Source organism: Globicephala melas, chromosome X, assembly GCF_963455315.2.
Source record: "Globicephala melas chromosome X, mGloMel1.2, whole genome shotgun sequence".
NCBI lineage: Eukaryota > Metazoa > Chordata > Mammalia > Artiodactyla > Delphinidae > Globicephala > Globicephala melas.
The window spans coordinates 36,906,025-36,928,464 of record NC_083335.1 but is presented as its reverse complement, the minus strand read 5'-3'; the positions used below and the strand labels follow the sequence as shown (position 1 = coordinate 36,928,464).

At 48.1% G+C, this 22,440-nt stretch overlaps 1 protein-coding gene across 10 annotated transcripts in view; it reads left to right on the top strand.

Annotated features, from left to right (window-relative positions):
- Positions 1–22,440, top strand: part of FRMPD3 (FERM and PDZ domain containing 3) — a 139,529-nt gene that overhangs the window by 57,092 nt on the left and 59,997 nt on the right. For 4 of the 10 annotated variants that reach the window (XM_060292618.1, XM_060292616.1, XM_070044712.1 and 1 more), the window contains 2 exons: positions 17,599–17,753; positions 20,737–20,839. The exons of 4 other annotated variants lie outside the window; for them this stretch is intronic. In XM_060292618.1, coding sequence (XP_060148601.1) covers positions 17,630–17,753; positions 20,737–20,839 — 227 coding nt within the window. In that variant the 5' untranslated portion in view covers positions 17,599–17,629. Of the gene's footprint in view, positions 1–17,598; positions 17,754–20,736; positions 20,840–22,440 lie in introns of those variants that run through there. 2 more of the 10 variants (XM_060292619.1, XM_060292621.1) reach the window with 2 other exon arrangements.

Sequence of the window (22,440 nt, the reverse complement as noted above, 5' to 3'; positions counted from 1 at the left end):
GTGCCTCCAGCCACGCCCCCGCCCCATCTGTCTCTGGGCCAGTTCTCCGTGCCCTCCCTCTCTACGGGCCCAAATCTGACCCCTCCTGTAATCCCCCGCTGCAGTCCTCCAGAAAGCCTTGGCCTGCTGCTTCTGGAAATCCGCAGAGAGTGGATAAGGGCTAAATAAATAACTTCCCAAGTCCCCGGCGACTCTGAGATTCTCCAGCTGTTTGACCAGAGTCAGGGGTTGGAGCCTCCCAGGCTGGCGGCCCGGCCCATCATCGCTGCCTGGCAACCTCACAGAGAGGAGGGAGGTGGCACAGCCAGCCCACTGAGTAGGCCCTCGTTTGGCTTCAGGAGGCTTTGCCTGGAACCCTGTGCAGCCGGCGCCTGCCAAGCAGCCCCCAGAGGGCCGCTGTCTGAGCCCTGGGTCTTTGGCTGCGGGGGAAAGCTACTTGTCGGGATGTTCCCAGCAGCTCCTGTCCACACCTGCTCCCCCTATCTGGCCTCCAAACCTTGTTTACGGTTCAGCCCTGGGCAGACTAGAGGCTAGGATCTGAAAAGAGAGAAAGATCTGGGTGGCCAGGGACCCTCTGCCGGCTTAGTATTCTGTGCCAGAGCTCTGCAGCCCAGCCTGGCCTCGGAGAGATGTGCTCACTGAGGGGAAGAATTCAGGCCTACCGCTCCCTTCCCTGCCAACTCCACTTTTCCCATCATGACCATTCCCTCTCACCTTCTGGAATTCTCTCCCCTTCCCCTTTTCTCCTCTTGATCTCATTCTCTTTTGCAAGAAAAATACAGCCTCTGGTGGCTGGGGAATTGGCCCAAGCTGAGACGGTGTCCTGGGTCCTCTTCCTCAGGCTATTTCGGATTTGCCCCTTGCTCGCCACATCCCCAGCTGTGAAATGGGGCGGGTGCCGTCCTGCTGTCAGTGTGGCAGAATAGCAGTGCCCTTCCCCAAAGAGCTTGATCGCCCGGAGTCCTATACCAGAAGGCTCTCATTACTGCGTGGCCCACTGCCGGAGCCTGAGGGCAGAGCTGGGGACAGCTCGAGGGCATTTTGAGAGCAGGCGAGGCACAGGACTGGGCCGCCAAAAAAAGCTAAGGCAAATGAGAGTCGGCGGGCACAGTTTCTCTGCCAGGCTTGCCTTCTCCAGGCCTGTCCTTTCTCCTTCACTGTCTCCAAGGCCCTCCTCTTGTCTCATTTCTGCGCTTCTGTCTGGGTTTCTCTGCTTCATCTCGCCTCTCCCCTCCCTCCTGGCTCTGTCTGGCCCCCTCTCCTGCTCAGCCGTCTTCCCTTCCTGTCCTCACCTCTCCCCCTCTGGCTCGGTCAATCTCTGTCTCTGCCTACTTTAGGAATACTTGGTGTGGTACGTGGAGGGTGGAGGCGGGGTGCCCAGAGCCCCTTGGAGTGACACGACAACTCCTTCAAGCTCCCGTGTTGCTCCAGTCCCCCTCACTGCCTCTGCCAGTGACAGGTGAGTGGGGTCTATAATGCAGGCACTAACTCCGCCACAGCTCAGTGTCAGCAGCTTCAGACCTGGTGACCCACGCTGCCATATAGCATGAGCCTCACATCTGTCACTGGGCTGGCAGCCCCAGCACGGAGGGTTTAGGAGCGTGTCTGGGCCTATTAGACAACACGTTTGAGTCTATTGGATGTGTAGCCCCTGAGGGGGAGAAGTAGGGAGGGGAGGGGTCGGCTGTTAAGAGGGTCCTCTGCAGTATCCTCTCAGAAGCCTCATGGGGTCGATCTTTTGTGAGGTGACTCCAGTCTCCCAGGTATTTGTGGAAGGACAAATGGCTTTGGTCTCTCTACCTGCTCCCTTGTGACCTGGTAGAACAGGTGACAGGTGCCTCCATTCCAGCCCTCAAGGGAAAAGCAACTGCTTGGACAACCAGAAAACGAATCCAGACGCCAGCAGGTTTTCCAGAAGATCCCTCTCCAGACTCAGCTAAGGAGGAAGTTGCAGGGCCATGAAGACCTGGAGGGAAAGAAGGAGGCTCTCAGGAAGGGAAAAGACTATCTATCCAAAGTCATCCTGCCCACCCCCTGGGCCTCTGGCCATCCCGAAAGAGGAGTTGTTTGCTCTTTAAAGAAAGTAGCCGTTAGATTTCCCACCCTGGTACTCCTAAAAGGACTGGAGGCATTCTGGCTCCCACTTCTTCTTAGACTGTAGCCCTCCTCTTCCTTTTACTCCATTCTCTCCCTATTTTTGTCTTTGGGCAGAGATGTTGAAGGGTTTCTCCCGTGGACCAGACTCCCCAACTAGAAACCTATCTTTCACAGGCTGAGGCAGAACCAGTAGGCATTTGATAATGGTTTGCATGGAATGGCCAGAGGATTCTAATCCATATACCTCAAAATCACTCCTACCCGGGCATCCATCAATCCATTTAGAAAATATGGGACTTCCCCGATGGTCCCGTGGTTAAGACTCCATGCTTCCATTGCAGGGGGCATGGGTTCGATCCCTGGTCTGGGAAGTTCCACATGCTGTGCGGTACGGCCAAAAAAAAAAAAAAATTGGAACTTCCCTGGCCGTCCAGTGGTTAAGACTCCACTCTTCCAATGTAGGGGGCGCGGGGGAACTAAGATTCCCACATGCTGTGCGGCACGGCCAAAAAATAAATAAATAAAAAAGAAAATATTTATTGTAGCACCTACTCTGTGCCAGGTACATACTAGGTGGCAGAGATACTCTGTTGAACAAAAGAGACATAGTCAATTCTCTTACAGGGTTTACAGCCAAATAATCACAGAAATGAATCTATAATTACAGGGCCTGGTGAGTCTCACGAAGGAAACAGATCGGGTTGCAGTGTTAGGAATATCAAGGGGCAGAGTTCTCAGGGAAGACCTCTGTGAGGAGGTGATATTTACATGGAGACCTGAAGGATGAAAGATGAGCCACGTGAAGAACGGGGAGAGAGCCTTCCAGGAAAAAGGAGTATGGAGTGGGAAGACCTCGAGGTAGCATAGAACTTGATGTGTTCAGAAACTGAAAGGAGGCCAGTGGGGCCAGATTGTCCTAGGCAAGAGTACGAGTAGCATAAGAGAAGTTTGGCAAGGAAGAGAGCACAACAGGGCCTCGTAGGCCACGGCAAAGGACTTTGGATTTTCTTCACTTGCAGTGGGAAACGTCTACAGGGTGTTAGGCAGGGGAGTGACGGGATCTGATTCGGGCTTTTGCAATATCTGTAGTGACCAGGCTTAAAAGGGGGCAGCAGTGGCTACAGAGGGAGACCAGGAAGGAGGCTACTGCAGCAATCCAGGGGAGAGATGATGGTGGCTTGAACTGGGTGACAGCCATGGAGATGGAGAGAGTTGGTCAGATTCTGAAAGAACAGCTGCAAGGACGTACTGAAGGGTTAGAGGTGGGGGGTGAGGGAAAGGGAGAGACAGAACTCAAGAATGACTCTGAGGTTTCTGGCTTGAGTCATTGAAGAGGTGATGGTGCCATGTACTAAGATGAGGAGGGCTGAGGGAGGCCTGGGCTTGAGGGGGAAAAAAAATCAAGAGTTCAGTTTTGGACATGTTAAGTTTGTGATTCCGGTGAGACATGGCAGCAGAGATGTCAGAGTAGATCATTGGAATGTAGGAGTTTGGGAGCTCACAGAAGAGGTGTGGGTAGAATTGGAAATTTGGGAGTTGTCTGCACATAGATAGATTGTATTTCAAGCTAGGGGACCGATGAGGTCACCTGGGAAAGAGAGTAGAGAGAGAAGAGCAGGCCTGTGACCGAGTTGAGAAGAACCACAGTATCCAGTGGTTAAGTGGAGGAGGAGAAACCCACAAAGGAGACTAAGAAAAAGTGGGCAGAAGGGTAATTGGGTGTCAGGAAGCAATCACAGAAGCCAAGGGAGCAGAGTGTCCCAAGAAGGAGGGAGTGGTCAACTGTGTCCAAAGCTGGTTAGAGGCTGAGTAAGCTGAGGGCTGAGAGATAACCATGGAGGCCATTGGTGACCTTAACAAGAGTGACTCGGTGGAATTGAAAGATGTGGGAGCCAGATTAGAGTGGCTTGAGGAGCAAGTGGGAGACGAAGACGTGGAGAAAATATGTGTAGAAAACTCTTGAGCAATGTTGCCATGAAGGGGGGCAGGAAGTGGGGCAGTGTAAGGGGATTGTGGAGTGGAGCCAGGTGGTTTCTGTTAGTTTTCTTAAGGACGGATGGTTTCCGTCAGTGTGCTAGCACGATTCTGGAGAGGTGAAGAGATTGATGACTTAGGGAAGAGAGTGAATGCCCAAAGGAGTAAAATCCTTGAGAAGTTAAGAGTACCCTCTATGGTACCAGAGCATAACTGAAGAGATCTGCCATTGATAGGAGAAAAGAAAGATCCTCCATTTTAGTAGAAGGGGAAAAAGCAAACACAGGGACAGGTGCAGACAGGGTGGTGTGTAGATTTGGTGGTGGTAAGATGAAGGAGCTCTCATTTGATGGCTTCTGTTTTCTCAGTAACATATGGAATAAGGTCATCAGCTGAGACTTGTTGGGACAAATGGGGAGGTGGGGAAGGAAGATCTAGGAGAGAGGAGGAGCTATGAAAGAGTCGTCTGAGAGAGTGAGAAAATAGTGGCCAGATAGCATTGAGAGCCCATACCAGGTTTGAGACCATGGGTACAAAGTGAAAGCCATCTACTCAAGTGTGTGGTTTTTCTCCAGCTGCCTTTAGCTACTTGGATACAGGCATGGATAATGCATATGGTTGAGTTTATTGAGGAGTGGAGTTTGCAAGGGAAGAATAGCAGAGGAAGAGGAAGTAAGGAAGTTGAAGGTGTTTGCAGAAGAATGATGTGAACATGAAGGGAAGTGACAATAAGAAGGAGAGCAGAAAGTGAATAACTAGGGGCAAGTGCTTAGGGAGGCCTCTCTGAGGAGATGACATTTCAACTGAGACGTGAAGGGTGAATGAAGAGTTGGCTCTGCAAAGAATGGAGGAACAGATTTCCAAGGAAGGGAATAACAAGTGAATAGGTGATCTCGATTAGTCCTGCAGTGGGAGTCCCTGCAGAGGTACACTGGCAGGATAGATGGGGAATACAGAGTGGGATGTTGGCAAGGGAGATTGGGGAGGTGGTCGAGTATCTGATGACGACCCCAAATCTAGGTGTAATGATGGAGTGAGTGACTGAGTGAAGGTAGAGGAAGCAGTTTTTGGAGGCCTCTTCATCACCCTGTGGATGTTGAATTCACCAATGGTGGTATCAACAGTTGGAGTGGGCACACCCATTAGGGTGGCTATTATCAAAACAATGTTTAATATTAAAAAGATAGAAAGTAAGAAGTATTGTCAGGGATGTGAAGAAATTGGAATCCTTGTGCATTGCTGTTAAGAACATAAAATGGGGGACTTCCCTGGTGGCGCAGTGGTTAAGAATCCGCCTGCCAATGCAGGGGACACGGATTCAAGCCCTGGTCCGGGAAGATCCCACATGCAACTAAGCCCATGCGCCACAACCACTAAGCCCGCGTGCCACAACTGCTGAGCCCTCGCGCCTAGAGCCCATGCTCCACAACAAGAGAAGCCACTGCAATGAGAAGCCCGCGCACATCAACGAAGAGTAGCCCCCGCTCACCACAACTAGAGAAAGCCCGCGTGCAGCAAAGACCCAACGCAGCCAAAAATAAATAAATAAACAAATAAATACATTTATTAAAGAATGTAAGTGGTACAGTCACTGTAGAAAACAGTATGTCAATTCCTCAAAAAATTAAACATAGAATTACTATATGATCCAACAATTTCCCTTCTGGGTATATACCCAAAAGAAGCGAAAACAGGGACTCATATTTGTACACCCATGTTCACAGCAGCATTATTCACAATAGCCAAAAGTTGGAAACAACCCGTGTCCATTGACAGATGACTAAAATGTGGTACACATATACAATGGAATATTACTCGAACTTAAAAGGGAAAGGAATTCTGATTCATGCTACAACATGCATGAACGTTGATGACACTAGCCTAAGTGAAATCAGCCAGTTAGGAAAGGACTAACGTTGTATGGTTCCACTTATACGAGGTTCCTAGAGTAGTCAAATTCATGGAGCCAGAAAGATAGAATGGTGGTTGCCAGCGACAGTGGGGAGAGTGGAATTGGGCATCAGTGTTTGATGGATACAGAATTTCAGTTTGGGAGGATGACAGAGTTCCAGAGACAGATGGTGGTGATGGTTGCACAGCAATATGAATGTACTTGATGCCACTTAACTGTGTCCTTAAAAAATGATGAAAATGGTAAATTTTATGTTGTGTACATTTTCCCACAATGAAATAAAAAGTTAGGGGATTCCCTGGCGGTCCAGTGGTTAGGACTCGGCGCTTTCAGTGCTGCGGGTGCAGGTTCGATCCCTGGTCAGGGAACTAAGATCCTGCTAGCGGCACAGTGTGACCAAAAATAAAATAAAATAAAAAGAGCAGAGGGGAAGATCCCATGTGACTAGGAACTGAAGTCCTCAGTGAGTTGTGGGGACCACCCAGGATATCATAGACAGCAGTGGGGAGGGAGATAGAGTGGTAGAGGTGGGCGGCAGGCATGTTCCTCAAGGGAGCAGGATTTTTGGCAGAGGAAGGAGGAATGGCACTGGCAAGCAAGGAGGCACCTGCACCTACCTCCGCCCGCCACAGGCCCTGAAGGTCTTGAGATTTGAGAGGGAAAATAATCCAGCTTCTGCTTGAGAGGGCTGGCGGGCAAATGATGTCCTCAAGGAATAGACCAGGCTTCCATTGAGAAAGAAGGTGAAAGTGCACTTTCGGAGAGTAAATGAAAGATATAGTGGGGGTTGCTGTTGACCAAGAGTTCCTGAGGGCACAGCGGAAGGGTTTGAAGAGAAGAGAAGTGTGGCATTAGGGGATGAACAGACTCCTACGGGGATGAGAATCTTGGGTTCTGAGGGATGACCAGAGTTGAGTGGACTTCTCTTTGGTGTTGACCGAAGTTAACAGGCATGTGAGGCCCGCTGGGCTGAGTCTCCCGTATGGGAAGGTGGACTCATAGGCAGGTAGGAAGTCAGTTCTGCGGCTGGAGTCTCTGATATGCCCCTTCTACTGTGGTGGCTTCAAGGCAGGCTGCTCTGACAGAGAGCACTGGCGTGGCCCTCCGTTCACTGGCAGAGGAGCGGTCTGCTGACTCTCCCCCCGCGTCTACTCATTGCCTTCTACTTAGCCCACGGGTTCTTGGCCAAAATCATGTGGGAAAATTGGCTCTGGATTTGGACGGACCTGGGGTGACATTGTAGCTCCACCACAGTGTATACAGCTGGGTGTTCCAGAGCAAGTTTAACTTAATCTCTCTTCACAAATTCTCAGTTTCCGCATCTGTAAAATGGCGATAATATCTCCTACTTGGGGGGTTGTCGCGAGGCTGGATCGAGGCAGTATATGCACCGTACCTGGCACATTGCTAGTCCTCAGTGAATGGCAGCTGTTGTTTTCAGTACCGTGCTCTCTCAGCATCTTCCTCAACTTACTCCCAGATGTTGTGTGTCCTCAGGCTGTTCTTTTGATAACCAAACTCTTCAGTAAGGCTAAACGGTGCGCCATCTCTCCAGATCTGTCTCTCCTTTTCCCTAATGCAACCTTAGTTTTCTTATTTCATATACTTTTAGAGCCCTCCCTGTTCTTTCCTTTTCTGATTCAGGCAATCAGTTCTTTGTTTGCATGGCTTTATGTATTCTTTCTCCAAGAAAGCATTTGTGTTTTCTTTTTTCTTTAAATTTAATTTAATTTAATATACAGCAGGTACTTATTAGTTATCTATTTTATACATATAAGTGTATATATGTCAATCCCAATCTCCCAATTCATCCCACCACCACCACCACCCCCGCTTTCTCCCCTTGGTGTCCATACATTTGTTCTCTACATCTGTGTCTCTATTTCTGGCTTGCAAACCAGTTCATCTGTACCATTTTTCTAGATTCCACATGTATGTGTTAATATACGATATTTGTTTTTCTCTTTCTGACTTACTTCACTCTGTATGACAGTCTCTAGGTCCATCCACGTCTCTACAAATGACCCAATTTCGTTCCTTTTTATGGCTGAGTAATATTGTATTGTATATATGTACCACATCTTCTTTATCCATTCGTCTGTCGATGGGCATTTAGGTTGTTCCCATGACCTGGCTATTGTAAATGGTGCTGCAGTGAACATTGGGGTGCGTGTGTCTTTTTGAATTATGGTTTTCTCTGGGTATATGCCCAGTAGTGGGATTGCTGGGTCATATGGTAGTTCTGTTTTTGGTTTTTTAAGGAACCTCCATACTGTTCTCCATAGTGGCTGTATCAATTTACATTCCCACCAACAGTGCAAGAGGGTTCCCTTTTCTCCATACCCCCTCCAGCATTTGTTGTTTGTAGATTTTCTGATGATGCCCATTCTAACTGGTGTGAGATGATACCTCTTGTAGTTTTGATTTGCATTTCTCTAATAATTAGTGATGTTGAGCAGCTTTTCATGTGCTTCTTGGCCATCTGTATGTCTTCTTTGGAGAAATGTCTATTTAGGTCTTCTGCCCATTTTTTGATTGGGTTGTTTGTTTTTTAAATATGGAGCTGCATGAGCTGTTTATATATTTTGGAGATTTATCTTTTGCCTGTTGATTCTTTGCAAATATTTTCTCCCATTCTGAGGGTTGTCTTTACATCTTGCTTATAATTTCCTTTGCTGTGCAAAAGCTTTGAAGTTTCATTAGGTCCCATTTGTTTATTTTTGTTTTTCTTTCCCTTACTCTAGGAGGTGGGTCAAAAAGGATCTTGCTGTGATTTATGTCATAGAGTGTTCTGCCTATGTTTTCCTCTAAGACTTTTATAGTGCCCGGTCTTACATTTAGGTCTCTAATCGATTTTGAGTTTATTTTTGTATATGGTGTTAGGGAGCGTTCCAATTTCATTCTTTTACATATAGCTGTCCAGTCTCCCAGCACCACTTATTGAAGAGACTGTCTTTTCTCCATTGTATATCCTTGCCTCCTTTGTCATAGATTAGTTGACCATAGGTGTGTGGGTTTATCTCTGGGCTTTCTATCCTGTTCCATTGATCTATATTTCTGTTTTTGTGCCAGTACCATATTGTCTTGATTACTGTAGCTTTGTAGTATAGTCTGAAGTGAGAGAGACTGATTCCTTCAGCTCCTTTGATTTCCCTCAAGATTGCTTTGGCTATTCGGGGTCTTTTGTGTCTCCACACAAATTTTAAGAATTTTGTTCTAGTTCCGTAAAAAATGCCGTTGGTAATTTGATAGAGATTGCATTGAATCTGTAGATTGCTTTGGGTAGTATAGTCATTTTCACAATATTGATTCTTCCAATCCAAGAACATGGTTTATCTCTCCATCTGTTTGTGTCATCTTTGATTTCTTTTATCAGTGTCTTATAGTTTTCTGAGTACAGGTCTTTTACCTCCCTAGGTAGGTTTATTCCTAGGTATTTTATTCTTTTTGTTGCAATGGTGAATGGGATTGTTTCCTTAATTTCTCTTTCTGAGTTTTCGTTGTTAGTGTATAGGAATGCAAGAGATTTCTGTGCATTAATTTTGTATCCTTCAACTTTACCAAATTCATTGATTAGCTCTAATAGTTTTCTGGTGGCATCTTTAGGATTCTCTATGTATAGTATCATGTCATCTGCCAACAGTGACAGTTTTACTTCGTCTTTTCCAATTTGGAGTCCTTTTATTTCTTTTTCTTCTCTGGTTGCCGTGGCTAAGACCTCCAAAACTATGTTGAATAATAGTGGCAAGAGTGGACATCCTTGTCTTTTTCCTGAGCTTAGAGGAAATGCTTTCAGTTTATCACTATTGAGAACGATGTTTGCTGTGGGTTTGTCATATATGGGCTTTATTATGTTGAGGGAGGTTCCCTCTGTGCCCACTTTCTGAAGAGTTTTTATCATAAATGGGTGTTGAATTTGGTCAAGAGGTTTTTCTACATCTATTGAGATGATCATATGGTTTTTATTCTTCAGTTTGTTAATATGTTGTATCACATTGATTGATTTGTGTATATTGAAGAATCCTTGCATCCCTGGGATAAATCCCACTTGGTCATAGTGTATGATCCTTTTAATGTGCTGTTGGATTCAGTTTGCTGGTATTTTGCTGAGGATTGTTGCATCTATATTAATCAGTGATATTGGTCTGTAATTTTCTTTTTTTGTAGTATCTTTGTCTGGTTTTGGTATCAGGGTGATGGTGGCCTCGTAGAATGAGTTTGGGAATATTCCTTCCTCTGCAATTTTTTGGAAGAGTTTGAGAAGGATGGGTGTTAGCTCTTCTCTAAATGTTTGATAGAATTCACCTGTGAAGCCATCTGGTCCTGGACTTTTGTTTGTTGGAAGATTTTTAAGCACAGTTTCAATTTCATTACTTTTTATTGGTCTGTTCATATTTTCTATTTCTTCCTGGTTCAGTCTTGGAAGGTTATACCTTTCTAAGAATTTGTCCATTTCTTCCAGGTTGTCCGTTTTATTGGCATAGAGTTGCTTGTAGTAGTCTCTTAGGATGCTTTGTATTTCTGCAGTGTCCATTGTAACTTCTCCTTTTTCCTTTCTAATTTTATTGATTTGAGTCCTCTCCCTCTTTTTCTTGATGAATCTGGCTAAAGGTTTATCAATTTTGTTTATCTTCTCAAAGACCCCTCTTTTAGTTTTATTGATCTTTGCTATTGTTTTCTGTTTCTATTTCATTTATTTCTGCTCTGCTCTTTATGATTTCTTTCCTTCTGCTATGGGTTTTGTTTGTTCTTCTTTCTCTTGTTCCTTTAGGTGTAAGGTTAGATTATTTGAGTTGTTTCTTCTTTCCTGAGGTGGGATTGTATTGTTATACACTTCCCTCTTAGAACTGGTTTTGCTGCATCCCATAGGTTTTGGGTCATCGTGGTTTCATTGTCATTTGCTTCTAGGTGTTTTTTGATTTCCTCTTTGATTTCCTCAGTGATCTCTTGGTTATGTAGTAACGTATTGTTTAGCCTCCATGTGTTTGTGTTTTTTATGTTTTTGTTTTCCCTGTAATTGATTTATAATCTCATAGCATTGTGGTCAGAAAAGATGCTTGATATGATTTCAATTTTCTTAAAATTACCGAGGCTTGATTTGTGACCCAGATGTGATCTATCCTGGAGAATGTTCCATGTGCATGTGAGAAGAAAGTGTAATCTGCTGTTTTCGGATGGAATGTCCTATAAATACCAATTAAATCTATGTGGTCTATTGTGTCATTTAACGCTTGTGTTTCCTTATTAATTTTCTGTCTGGATGATCTTTGCATTGGTGTAAGTGAGGTGTTAAAGTCCCCCACTATTACTGTGTTACTGTGGATTTCCTCTTTTCTAGCTGTTAGTTTTGCCTTATGTATTGAGGTGCTCCTATGTTGGGTGCATATATATTTATAAATGTTATATCTTCTTCTTCTTGGATTGATCCCTTGATCGTTACGTAGTGTCTTTCCTTGGCTCTTGTAACATTCTTTATTTTAAAGTCTATTTTATCTGATATGAGGATTGCTACTCCAGCTTTCTTTTGATTTCCATTTGCATGGCATATCTTTTTCCATCCCCTCACTTTCAGTCTGTATGTGTCCCTAGGTCTGAAGTGGGTCTCTTGTAGACAGCATATATATGGGTCTTGTTTTTGTATCCATTCAGTCAGTCTGTGTCTTTTGGTTGGAGCATTTAATCCTTTCACATTTAAGGTAATTATTGATATGTATGTCCCTAGTACTATTTTCTTAATTGTTTTGGGTTTGTTTCTGTAAGTCCTTTTCTTCTCTTGTGTTTCCCACTTAGAGAAGTTCCTTTAGCATTTGTTGTAGAGCTGGTTTGGCGGTGCTGAATTCTCTTAGCTTTTGCTTGTCTGTGAAGCTTTTGATTTCTCCATTGAATCTGCATGAGGTCCTTGCCGGGTAGAGTAATCTTGGTTGTAGGTTTTTCTCCTTCATCACTTTAAGTATGTCCTGCCACTCCCTTCTGGCTTGCAGAGTTTCTGCTGAAAGATCAGGTGTTAACCTTATGGGGATTCCCTTGTGTGTTATTTGTTGTTTTTCCATTGCTGCTTTTCATAATTTTTCTTTGCCTTTAATTTTTGTCAGTTTGATTATTATGTGTCTTGGTGTGTTTCTCCTTGGGTTTATCCTGCCTGGGACTCTCTGTGCTTCCTGGACTTGGGTGGCTATTTCCTTTCCCATGTTAGGGAAGTTTTCGACTATAATCTCTTGAAATATTTTCTCTGGTCCTTTCTCTCTCTCTTCACCTTCTGGGACCCCTATAATGCAAATATTGTTGCGTTTAATGTTGTCCCAGAGGTTTCTTAGGCTGTCTTCATTTCTTTTCATTCTTTTTTCTTTACTCAGTTCTGCAGCAGTGAATTCCAGCATTCTGTCTTCCAGGTCACTTATCCGTTCTTCTGCCTCAGTTATTCTGCTATTGATTCCTTCTAGTGTAGTTTTCATTTCAGTTATTGTATTGCTCATCTCCTTTTGTTCTTTAATTCTTCTAGGTCTTTGTTAAACATTTCTTGCATTTTCTCGATCTTTGCCTCCATTCTTTTTCCGAGGTCCTTGATCATCTTCACTATCATTATTGTGAACTCTTCTTCTGGAAGGTTGCCTATCTCCACTTCATTTAGTTGTTTTTCTGAGGTTTTATCTTGTTCCTTCATCTGCTACATAGTCCTCTGCCTTTTCATTTTGTCTATCATCCTGTGAATGTGGTTTTCGTTCCACAGGCTGCAGGATTGTAGTTCTTTTTGCTTCTGCTGTCTACCCTCCCAGCATTTGTGTTTTAATTTCAGTGCTATAATCCAACAGAATGAAAGCACCTCATCCTTCCCACGTAACTGTGGCCCTCTCATCGTCTGAGAATAGCATTGTAAAGTGTGGTCCATGAACAAGCAGCCTGGGCACCACCCTGGAATTTGCTAGAAAATTAGACCTAACTCCAGACCTACTGTATCAGAATTACTGTAGCAATACCCCCAGGTGGTGCATATACACACTCAAGGCTGAGCTGCACCTGCTAGAGTAAGGAGCCCATTGAGGGCTCTTTTAGCAGAAGAAGGGTTAGTGTTCAAGGTCCTAGTAAGGCGACACCCAGAGAAGCTCCTTCACAGTCCCAGGGAAGGAGCTCCCATCCCTGCCACAAGGAGAAGATGGCATCTCCTGGGGTCCCAGCTGCCATGCAGGATCTCTGGAGCTTCCAGGAGAATCAGACTCCTGTGACTGGAATCAGAGAGCTAATTGTCCTCATGTGGCTCCATTGCCTGCCAGTTGCAAGGGGAGTGACAAGACTCCCCAAGGAGCTAACCAAATGTAAAGAAAAAGGAGCCAAAGGCAAGGAGGGATGAGGAACTAAAAGCTGATGCCTGGGAGTTTAGCTGTTAGAAATGTAACAGCTTCCTGCCGAAAAGTGCAGGGGAGAGAGCAGCAGCTGAGAATCAATCCATCTTCTTCTCAGTTCACCTGTCCTTCAGCCACATCCTGCCTAGCAACAGTTGTCAGCATGAGCTCCAGCCACCAGTCCCTCTTTGGACAGTGATGGGGAGATGAATTTAGCCCCGAGAAGGACTGGGGTCAGGGTGTCCACAGGGAGGCAGGTCGTCTAATCGTTGGGACAGTTCCCTGGAAAACGAGGGGGCAGAGCATATCATGGGGCTGCCACTCAGAGGCAAGGAGTTGATGGGGGAAGGGCCTGGATTGTAGGAAGCAGGTGAAGTTTATCTTCAGCTCCCGTCCTCTGCCCCTCCAGTCACGCTGAATGATGCTACCAGTAACATTGCCACCTCTACATCTACGTGATACATTAAGCCTTCCAAAGTGTTTCTGTAACCATGATGTCATTTCATTCTCCCAATGACACTGAGTGACTGGGATCAGAGACAGATGAATTAAGATGTGGGCTGGCCGTCCAGACTCAGCCAGGATGTGGAGAGCTTTGGCTGCAGGGTTGGGCCAACCCTGCGATGGAGACTGAATAGCCAGAGGGTCCAGGACCCTGAGTGGGTGTGGGTGTGGGTGCTGGGATTGTGGGCCCTGTGCAAGAAATTTGGCTCTAGCCGAGGCCCTCACTGGCCTCCACCTTGGAGTCTGGGCTGGAGGAGGATCAGAGACCTAGCCTATTTGGCAGGACAGTTAGCGAGTGTGAGGCCATAATGGATGTGAAAGCACCATTTTTCTGATGAGGTAATGGGTGTAAAAATGAAAAAAACACATGGCTATAAGGTGTTGTTATCATTTGGCAGAAGATAAAAGGCTAGACCTTTACCCGGGTCACTGACTAGAGAGGGCAAGCCTGGCGCAGGGTGAAGGGACACCTCTGGGGGCCTTGGGTAGGAAAGGGACAGATTGAAGGCACTGCGTGCTTTGGGGCAAACAGAAGAAAATAGCAGATCCCAGAAACAAAGCTGGGCAGAGGGTGGGGAGAGAGGACCATAAGCTTTGGCTGCTTCATAGTTTTGTTCAGGGTTGCCCTGTTCGAAGGGACCGGAAGGCAGAAGCCAAGCATCTTTCAAAGTGCGTATTTCCCCCAGGATGGCAGTCATGTGACCCGTGGACAGCTGAGCTCCCGTCATCCGTCACCGCTTGACTTCAGTGTCACTCCCAAGTCTCTAGGCACTCAGCAAATTTCAGAGGGACTGAGCCGCAGACACTGAAAGATGCAGACCCCATGAGGGCAGGGACAGCTTCCATTTGCATTGCAAAATGGCCTTCTGGTCAGTTAAAGGAGGTATTTCTTCCCTGACCACAGAAGCTGGGAAGGCCCAGACAGTGTGAAAACATGGCTGCTTGCAGAACTGGGGGAGGATCCAATTAGGGACAGGTAGTCCAGCTCTGTTAGGGACAAGCCGGGGACAAATGTGCTCCAGTCGCACCTGGAGACATGCCTGTGACTGTGGGAGAAATAGCCGGGTCCCTTGTGGGGAGATGGGGGCCACCCACAGACAGAGCTTAGCCTCTTGTCACTCTTCCCATCACTGCCCTTTCCTGGCCATCCAGCACGGTTCCCGTCTCCTCCTGGGAGCCCTCTCTGGTCCTCCACCCCCTTCTCTGAACACACAATTTGGGCCTTAATCGTGGACTTCATATACTATTCTCAGTTACCACTCTAATTCTCTTGTTCAGTGTACACTTGTCTCTCTGACCTGCCCCCTCTCCCCCCGCGCCCCCTGCTAGACTGGAAGATCTTTTTGTGTGTGTGTGTGGTACGCAGGCCTCTCACTGTTGTGGCCTCTCCGGTTGCGGAGCACAGGCTCCGGACGTGCAGGCTCAGCGGCCATGGCTCACGGGCCCAGCCGCTCCGCGGCATGTGGGATCTTCCTAGAGCGGGACACGAACCCGCGTCCCCTGCATCGGCAGGCGGACTCTCAACCACTGCGCCACCAGGGAAGCCCTAGACTGGAAGATCTTTGAAGGCAGAGATCTGTAACTTCTTGGGCCCCCCAAAGCTCCAGCTGTGTGAGTAGGCCCTCGATAAATACCTGTTGATGGAGTAACATAGTCAAAACAGGAAAGCAGAACACTTGGGTCACAAAAGGCTCTTAGCTTGTTGGGTCCCCTGGCACCAGGAGTGTCTGTTTTCACGAGGATTGGTGGTGCCTCAAGGCCCAATGGAGACTGGCGTGTCATCAGCTTTGGAAAAAGAAAAAGGCAGCAAAACCGAGGCTGCAGTGGCCCAGGGGCCCTGCATGCAGGACAGGGTAGCAAGCACTCCCACGGGTGCCTGGATCTTCCTTGCAGTGTCCCTGCTCCCCATGCCCCAGGATGTGCAGCCCGACAGGCTCTCATCGTCCAGATTGCCCTGGCTGGTGCCCTTGGCGGAAATGAGCTGGTGTCATCCCAAGAAGAGGCCCCTTTAGTGCCACTGAGTTGAGGTCGGATGACAGGAGGCAAAGGGCTCGTTTGGGAAGCAGCTGTAGGGATGAGGCAAGATGGCGGCTACAGGAAGATGTTCTCTGGCTCCCTTCGAGGCCAAGTGCCTGCCTGCCTGCTACCAGGAGCAGAAATGAGAGAGGTGCCAGCCTGAGGCCACCCTCACTGAGCCCCTGTCCTGGGAGGGTCCCTATCCAGAACACCGGCCAGCCAGGTTCCAGCTTCCAAGTGACTTTCTGTTGAAGAGTGACCATTTGTCTTACCAGCATGAGAGGGAAGGAGCCAGTTTCTGAACTCATCTTCAGCAGGCTTGACCTCATCTTAGCAGCTCCTTCCACCTCCCTCAGGGGCACCAGACAGGGCCCAAGCCAGCGTGAGTGCAGCCAGAGTTGATGTGGTCGGAGTTAGACCAGCCACAGTCCGTCTTCCTGCCTGAGTTCTTCTGTGAAAGAGACAAGCCCGGGACTGTGAATTTCTCTCTTATACGATTACTCTAAACCTACTGAATCTGCGTCCTGATAAACAACCTAATTGCTTACAACCACTTGCTCCCGAGGAATCTGGGATTCTTCGCTAGTCAACAATCACTCTCACAGTGTCAGAACCTCCCACTTCTTTTCCAAACCTTACACTAGTTTGATTAATTAGCTCCTGGCCCTCTGTATCTTGTTCACAAGGGCACTGCCTGGAACCTTAATTTTTGAGAATATACACACCTAGGCTAGGAAACTCAATCCCTTTTATTAGGCCAATTCAGGGGACTGAGGCTCTGGGCCTCTTGGGTCTGGTCCGCTCTCTTCTACCTCCACCTGCCCTCTCCTGCCTGCTGGCCATTTGTTCCCCTTTTTGCCTCTTCCCTTGCCCCCGCACACAGTGCCTTCACAAAGCCCAGGGTCCCCCACGCCCTCACCCCTTAGGGCTCTTCATTCAGATAGTGAGCTCAGAGCCATCCTTGGCTTCAGGATGCTTCACCCTGGCCCTTACTGTAGACCCTCTGTAAAGTCCTAGTGTAATTCCTAAGCTTCAGGAAGTTGCGCCGTCAGCATCAGGAGTGCTATCCCCCGAGTCCTGAGGCAGAGATTTCTCTTCTCCCAGCTCGTCTGGGTTCGGGTCTTCCGGCAGCCACAGGAGGCAGCTCCCCTTCTTGCCCATGGGAGCCGCTCTCCAGCTATCCCATTAACTGAAATAAGCTGGCGTTATGCACGGTTGTGTAGGTGCGGGTCCTCCACATGAGCCCGTTTGTTTACATATGGCATCTCAATAGTTTATTTTTATATATAACCTAAGGGACATTAAAGTTTAAGATTACACAAGGACTTCCTGAAGGTGCTCTACATTCTGAAATGACTTCACATTCCTTCCCCACTTCCTTGCCTGTTTTGTGGTCCCTTCCCTCAAGGTTCTGCTTTCTCTCAGGGAGTTAATAGCCAGTTCAATGGGTGATAACCTTTTGAACTAACTAGCTGTTAGTCCTTTTTAGGACTGACTCTAATGTCAGGCTCCATGACGCCAATTTCCTCTGTTGGCCCTGGCCCTGTAGACAAGTGGCTTCTCCTTTCTAGACTCTTCTTTCTCCAGTCTGAAATATGAGGCAGTCCTCACCTCTGCTGGTGCCGGAGGATGTAGGAAGTGATGTGCGTGAACTCCCTGGTGCCATGGGCAGCACCCTTATCGGCGTCCCTCCCAGCTGCTTCTGAGGCTTAGTTGCCTTTGCGTCTTGTTTTGCTCCCGTCTTCCCCTTCCCCTCAGTCATGTGATACAGGAAGAGAGCGCAAATGATATGGAATGTGAGCAGCTGCCAGCAGAGACGCTGCGACAAGTGACCATTCACCGGGACCCTATATATGGCTTTGGCTTCGTGGCCGGCAGTGAGAGGCCTGTGGTGGTGCGATCTGTGAGGCCAGGTAGGTGTCCCTCAGAGTGTCCCCGTGGCCCTGGCTCCTACCCCCCAACACCCACACATCGCCCCAAAGAGCAGAGCACCCGAGTATACTGTGTTGCCAAGGAACTCATGAAGAGTGGGTGAAGACTTGCCAACCAGTACCTGTGTGACGGAGCTAGGCTTTTAAGACTTACCCACACACACCACCGAGGCTGCTTGGGCTCTAGACAGAGGCTGTAGCTGATGGTTTGGTAGGGTCTGGGTCTTAATAAAACTTCCCTTTGCACAGAACCTTCATAGGAGAGCCATACTGCCTTGGATGAGGAATACTCATCCAATTCAATTCAACAAATATGTATTGATCGCCTACTCTAAGCCCAGCAAGGTTATAGGGAAATACAAGACAGAGTTCCTGTCCCCAAGAATCTAACCATCAGGCTCTGGAGACTAGTACACGTTCGTGAAATAGGTCATCCATTAAAGACTGGAGTCAGGATATAGACCATAGGTGGGAGAGGAGAGCGAAATCTCTGAATGCCACAGTGGCAATACAACACCTACCATTGTTGTAGGTACTACTGTGTGCTTTACGTCATCTTGTTCAATCCTCACAGCTGCGCCCACAAGGTAAGTAATACCATTCCTATTTTACAAATGAGGAAACTGAGGCATAGAGGGAAGGGAAATGACTTGTCCAGGGTCACTCTGCTAGGAAGCAGCAGAGCTAGGATTTGCACTTAAGCCTGTGTGATGCCATGCGGGGGGGAGCAGGGCTTGAATGGGACCATGCGGGGTGGACCAAGCGAGAACCCCACCGGAACTGTAAAGCCTGCTGTCACGAATGAAATGGGAAAGGGCCTGAGCACTGTTTTGTTCTGAATCTTGCTCGGCATTGACAGAAAAGACAGACCGAAAGGAGCTCTATTCCTGACTTGCTGGGCCTGAGGCATTAGATGTTTACAACGGTTTCTCGCTCTGTCAAGAGGAGCAGCCGGAGTACAAACTGGTCTAGCAGAAATTTGATGAATTTTGCAATCCTCCAAGGAAAAGAAAAAGATTTTTGTAAGCTCGCTCTTCAACTAGAGGGCATAAAGTAAAAAAACAATTCAGTACAAGAGTTCATGGCTGACCTAAGGCTCCCGAGTCAGTCATGCAGTTTGGCGAAAGGTTTTTGAGTCTCTGATCAGAAATCAAATCTGTCCTGGGAAAGAGGGACCCAGATAAAACTTAGTAACAGACCACCAGGAGCCCCTGGTTTAACTCCAGAGGAGACAGAATCCATAAGGTTGCTGCAGGTGGTATGAGAATGTAGAAGAAGGGGTTGGAAAAGTGGAGAGAAGGAAAGCCACAGGGGAGACCACAGGAGGCCACGGGGCCGGCAGGCTGATTGCAGAGAACTTGTTTTTGAGAGCGCAAGAAAAGAGAAGATGCATCCTATAGAGGAACAGTTATGGTTGAAGAAGCCAACAAACCATTCCGTGAAAATAGTAGTAAACTGAGCTTACGACTGCATCAGAGACCAAGGCTTGTGATGGAGATTGAGTTCCATGAGGACCTCCTCCATTAAAAGGAAGGAAGGAAGGAGGGATGGATGGATGGAAGGAAGGAAGGGAGGAAGCAAAGAAGGGAGGGAGGGAATAGGTAGAGTGGCCTCTACCTAAAAGATTGGCATAATTGGCAGAAGTAGATAGGAGGAATGAAATGAGTTGAAGGAATTGTCCCTTGGAGGATATGATAACTACCATTTATTGAATTCTTACCAACATCAATCAGCTGTTTTAAGTGCTATACATTCATCATCCCATTTATCCTCCCAACATTCTCATGATGTTACGTTTCCATTTCACAGATGAGGAAAGAAAGATTCAGAGAGATTAAATGTCTCGTCCACAACTAGTGAATTGCAGATATGAGGTTAAGAGTCTGGGCCTGGCTGGCTGGCTGCAAAGAGTGGACTCTTCACCACCATGCTCCCCATTTCTGAAGTCACTGTGCTGTCAGGAGACTGGGCCTGCTGGCTGAGCCACACTTAGCACACAGGCCCCACTCTGCAGAGCCGCTGAGCTGTGCTCAGGTGACACAGTGGCCTTGTTGTTGTTCATGTTTGTGGAATTTGCGCAGCACACTTCTTTGTAGAGAGAGGAATAGTTGGGATCTGGCCCTTTTGAGTGGATCCCAGTAAGCGTCCAGGCTGGTTTGAGAGAGGCATGTCGTTAAACATCCCTTTCAGGTTTGAGTTAAGCTGGGTCCAACTTCTCGTTCTCCCTGAATCTCTAAAAAGCCTTCCTCCAAGAAGGTCTTTGCTAAACACCACGAGCAGCATAGCCCGGGGCACCCCTCAAACCCACCCTTCACCCCAAACAGGAAGGTAAGGCCCTCAGGCAGGTCTGCTTTCTAAACCTTGACAGTAGAGATGGGAAGGAGGGAAAGGAAATTTCCAAGTGTCTGTGATTTAGGGTCTATGCCTTGTTCCCCTCATTTCTTGGAGAGTAGCATGTCTCAGAGGTGAAAGAAAATAAACCCTTCAGGTCTTTTAGTCCATCCCCTTGTCTCCAGGCAAGTGAGCGCCTACATCCTTCCAGACCAGTGAGTTTGGATATTGTTCAAGTAAGAAGATTCCTCGCCCCCTCCCATCACCTGTAGCCCCTCCAATAGTCTGGAAGCCATTCTCTGTGCCCAAGCAGATCCCTCCTGGTGAAACGGAAGTCTGTGCTCCTCTCTAGACCCAAGCCAGGAAGCACACATGAACCTCGTCTGAGCACCAGGCCTTTGCTACCACACCACTCCCAGCCAAAGGAGGGCCACTCCATTCTCTTTCTCCAGTCCTCTGCCCTCCATCCACAACAGGCAGCAGTGGCCCGGGGCTCAAACAGCGGCCCTGCCACTGGTGCCACGCGGCCCACAGCGTCGCCTGCACCCACGTCAGCTCCCTCAGGCAGTGTCAACTCCCTCCCACCCAGGCCTGCGCTTTCCCAACCCTCACGCCTGTCTCCTCTCCTCTGCAGGAGGCCCCTCTGAGGACAAGCTCCTGGCTGGTGACCAGATTGTGGCTATTAATGAGGAGGACGTGAGCGAAGCCCCCAGGGAGAGGTTCATAGAACTCATCAGGTAATAGGGCCTTGGCAAGAGCTGAGTACGGCCCTCCCCATCCCACCAGTGGCGTAGCCATGGCTGCCACAGCTCTCCCTGGCCCTGAGAGAGGAGCCCTCCCAGGAAGGGCAGCCCGAGCCAGGGTTCCTGGCTACACAGGACATCCGGGGCCCAAGGGCCCTCACACACTCTGGCTTAGCCTCGTCCAGTGATGTGAGCAGACATCACCGCTCACATCACTGGACAGCCTCCTGCCAGAGCTCACCTCACCTCCCTCCACCCAACTACTCCCCTTACCCATGCCCTTTGGTTTTCGACTTGCTGTGCAGTAAGTGACCAATGAGAACAAGTGAGTGACCAATGAGAACAATGAGTGACCAATGAGACAGACCAAGTGAGCAGTGAGAACCAAACAAGCCATTCAAAGGACATTCTGAGATAAGTACAATGTGACCAAGTCACTGTTTCCCATCCCCCCCCCAAAAAAAACACAAGAAGAAAATCCAAATCCCTGGCCAGTGGGTTGAAGGAGGGAACCTGCCATTGTGGATTTTGCTCACAGTGTGTGTGACCCCTTAGTGCCCTCCCCATATGGGGGCAGGTGAGAGAGAGAAAGGGGTGTTAGCAGGACCACCACCCTCTGTCCGTGGAGTAATCACATTGACTTTTCCTCTCCTTTACCTCTATACACACCAAGCTACCACATACCACACACACACACACACACACACACACACACATACCACACACACACACATCATGCACTACAAACATGCCTGCTCTCTCACACACACACACCACATACCACACACACACACACACACCATGCCGCTACATACCTTCCCACACACGCCATGCCACCACATACCACATACATACACACCATGCATACCACATACTACACACCCACCCACATGCACACCATACACACACACACACAAAACGTGGCACCACACACACACACACCCCCACATACCACACACACACACACATGCACTACAAACATGCCTGCACACACACACACCCCACATACCACACACACACATCATGCACTACAAACATTCCTGCACACGCGCACACACACATGCACTACAAACATGCCTGCGTGCGCGCACACACACACACACCCCACATACCACACACACACACATCATGCACTACAAACATGCCTGCACACGCGCACACACACACACACACACACACACACACATACCGTAGGCACTCCCACATGCCCACCACATGCACACACAGCACCCCCACGCCCCCTTGCATACACGTGTTGATAAGGAATGAGATGGTAGAGACGATGGCTCTAGATTCCACGGGCTGACCTCAGTTTGGAGGACCTGGGCTGTCTCCCCTCAAATGGAACCCTGTGCTCGCCCTCCCGCTCTCCCTCTCTGCCTGCTGTAGTCTGTTCCATCTCTGCGTCCGTCTCCTCAACCCTTCTTGATTTGGAGTGTTTCCATCCCACTTGTCTTTCTTGTTCTCCCAAAGCCCACCTGCCTCCAGACCCCCTCCCTCCCCTTCAAAGGCAGAGGAGCGGTACCCCCTTGCTAGCTCTGGAGGGGTTTGCAAAACTCCCTCCTGAAGTCCAGAGCAGGTCTTCCTTTACATGC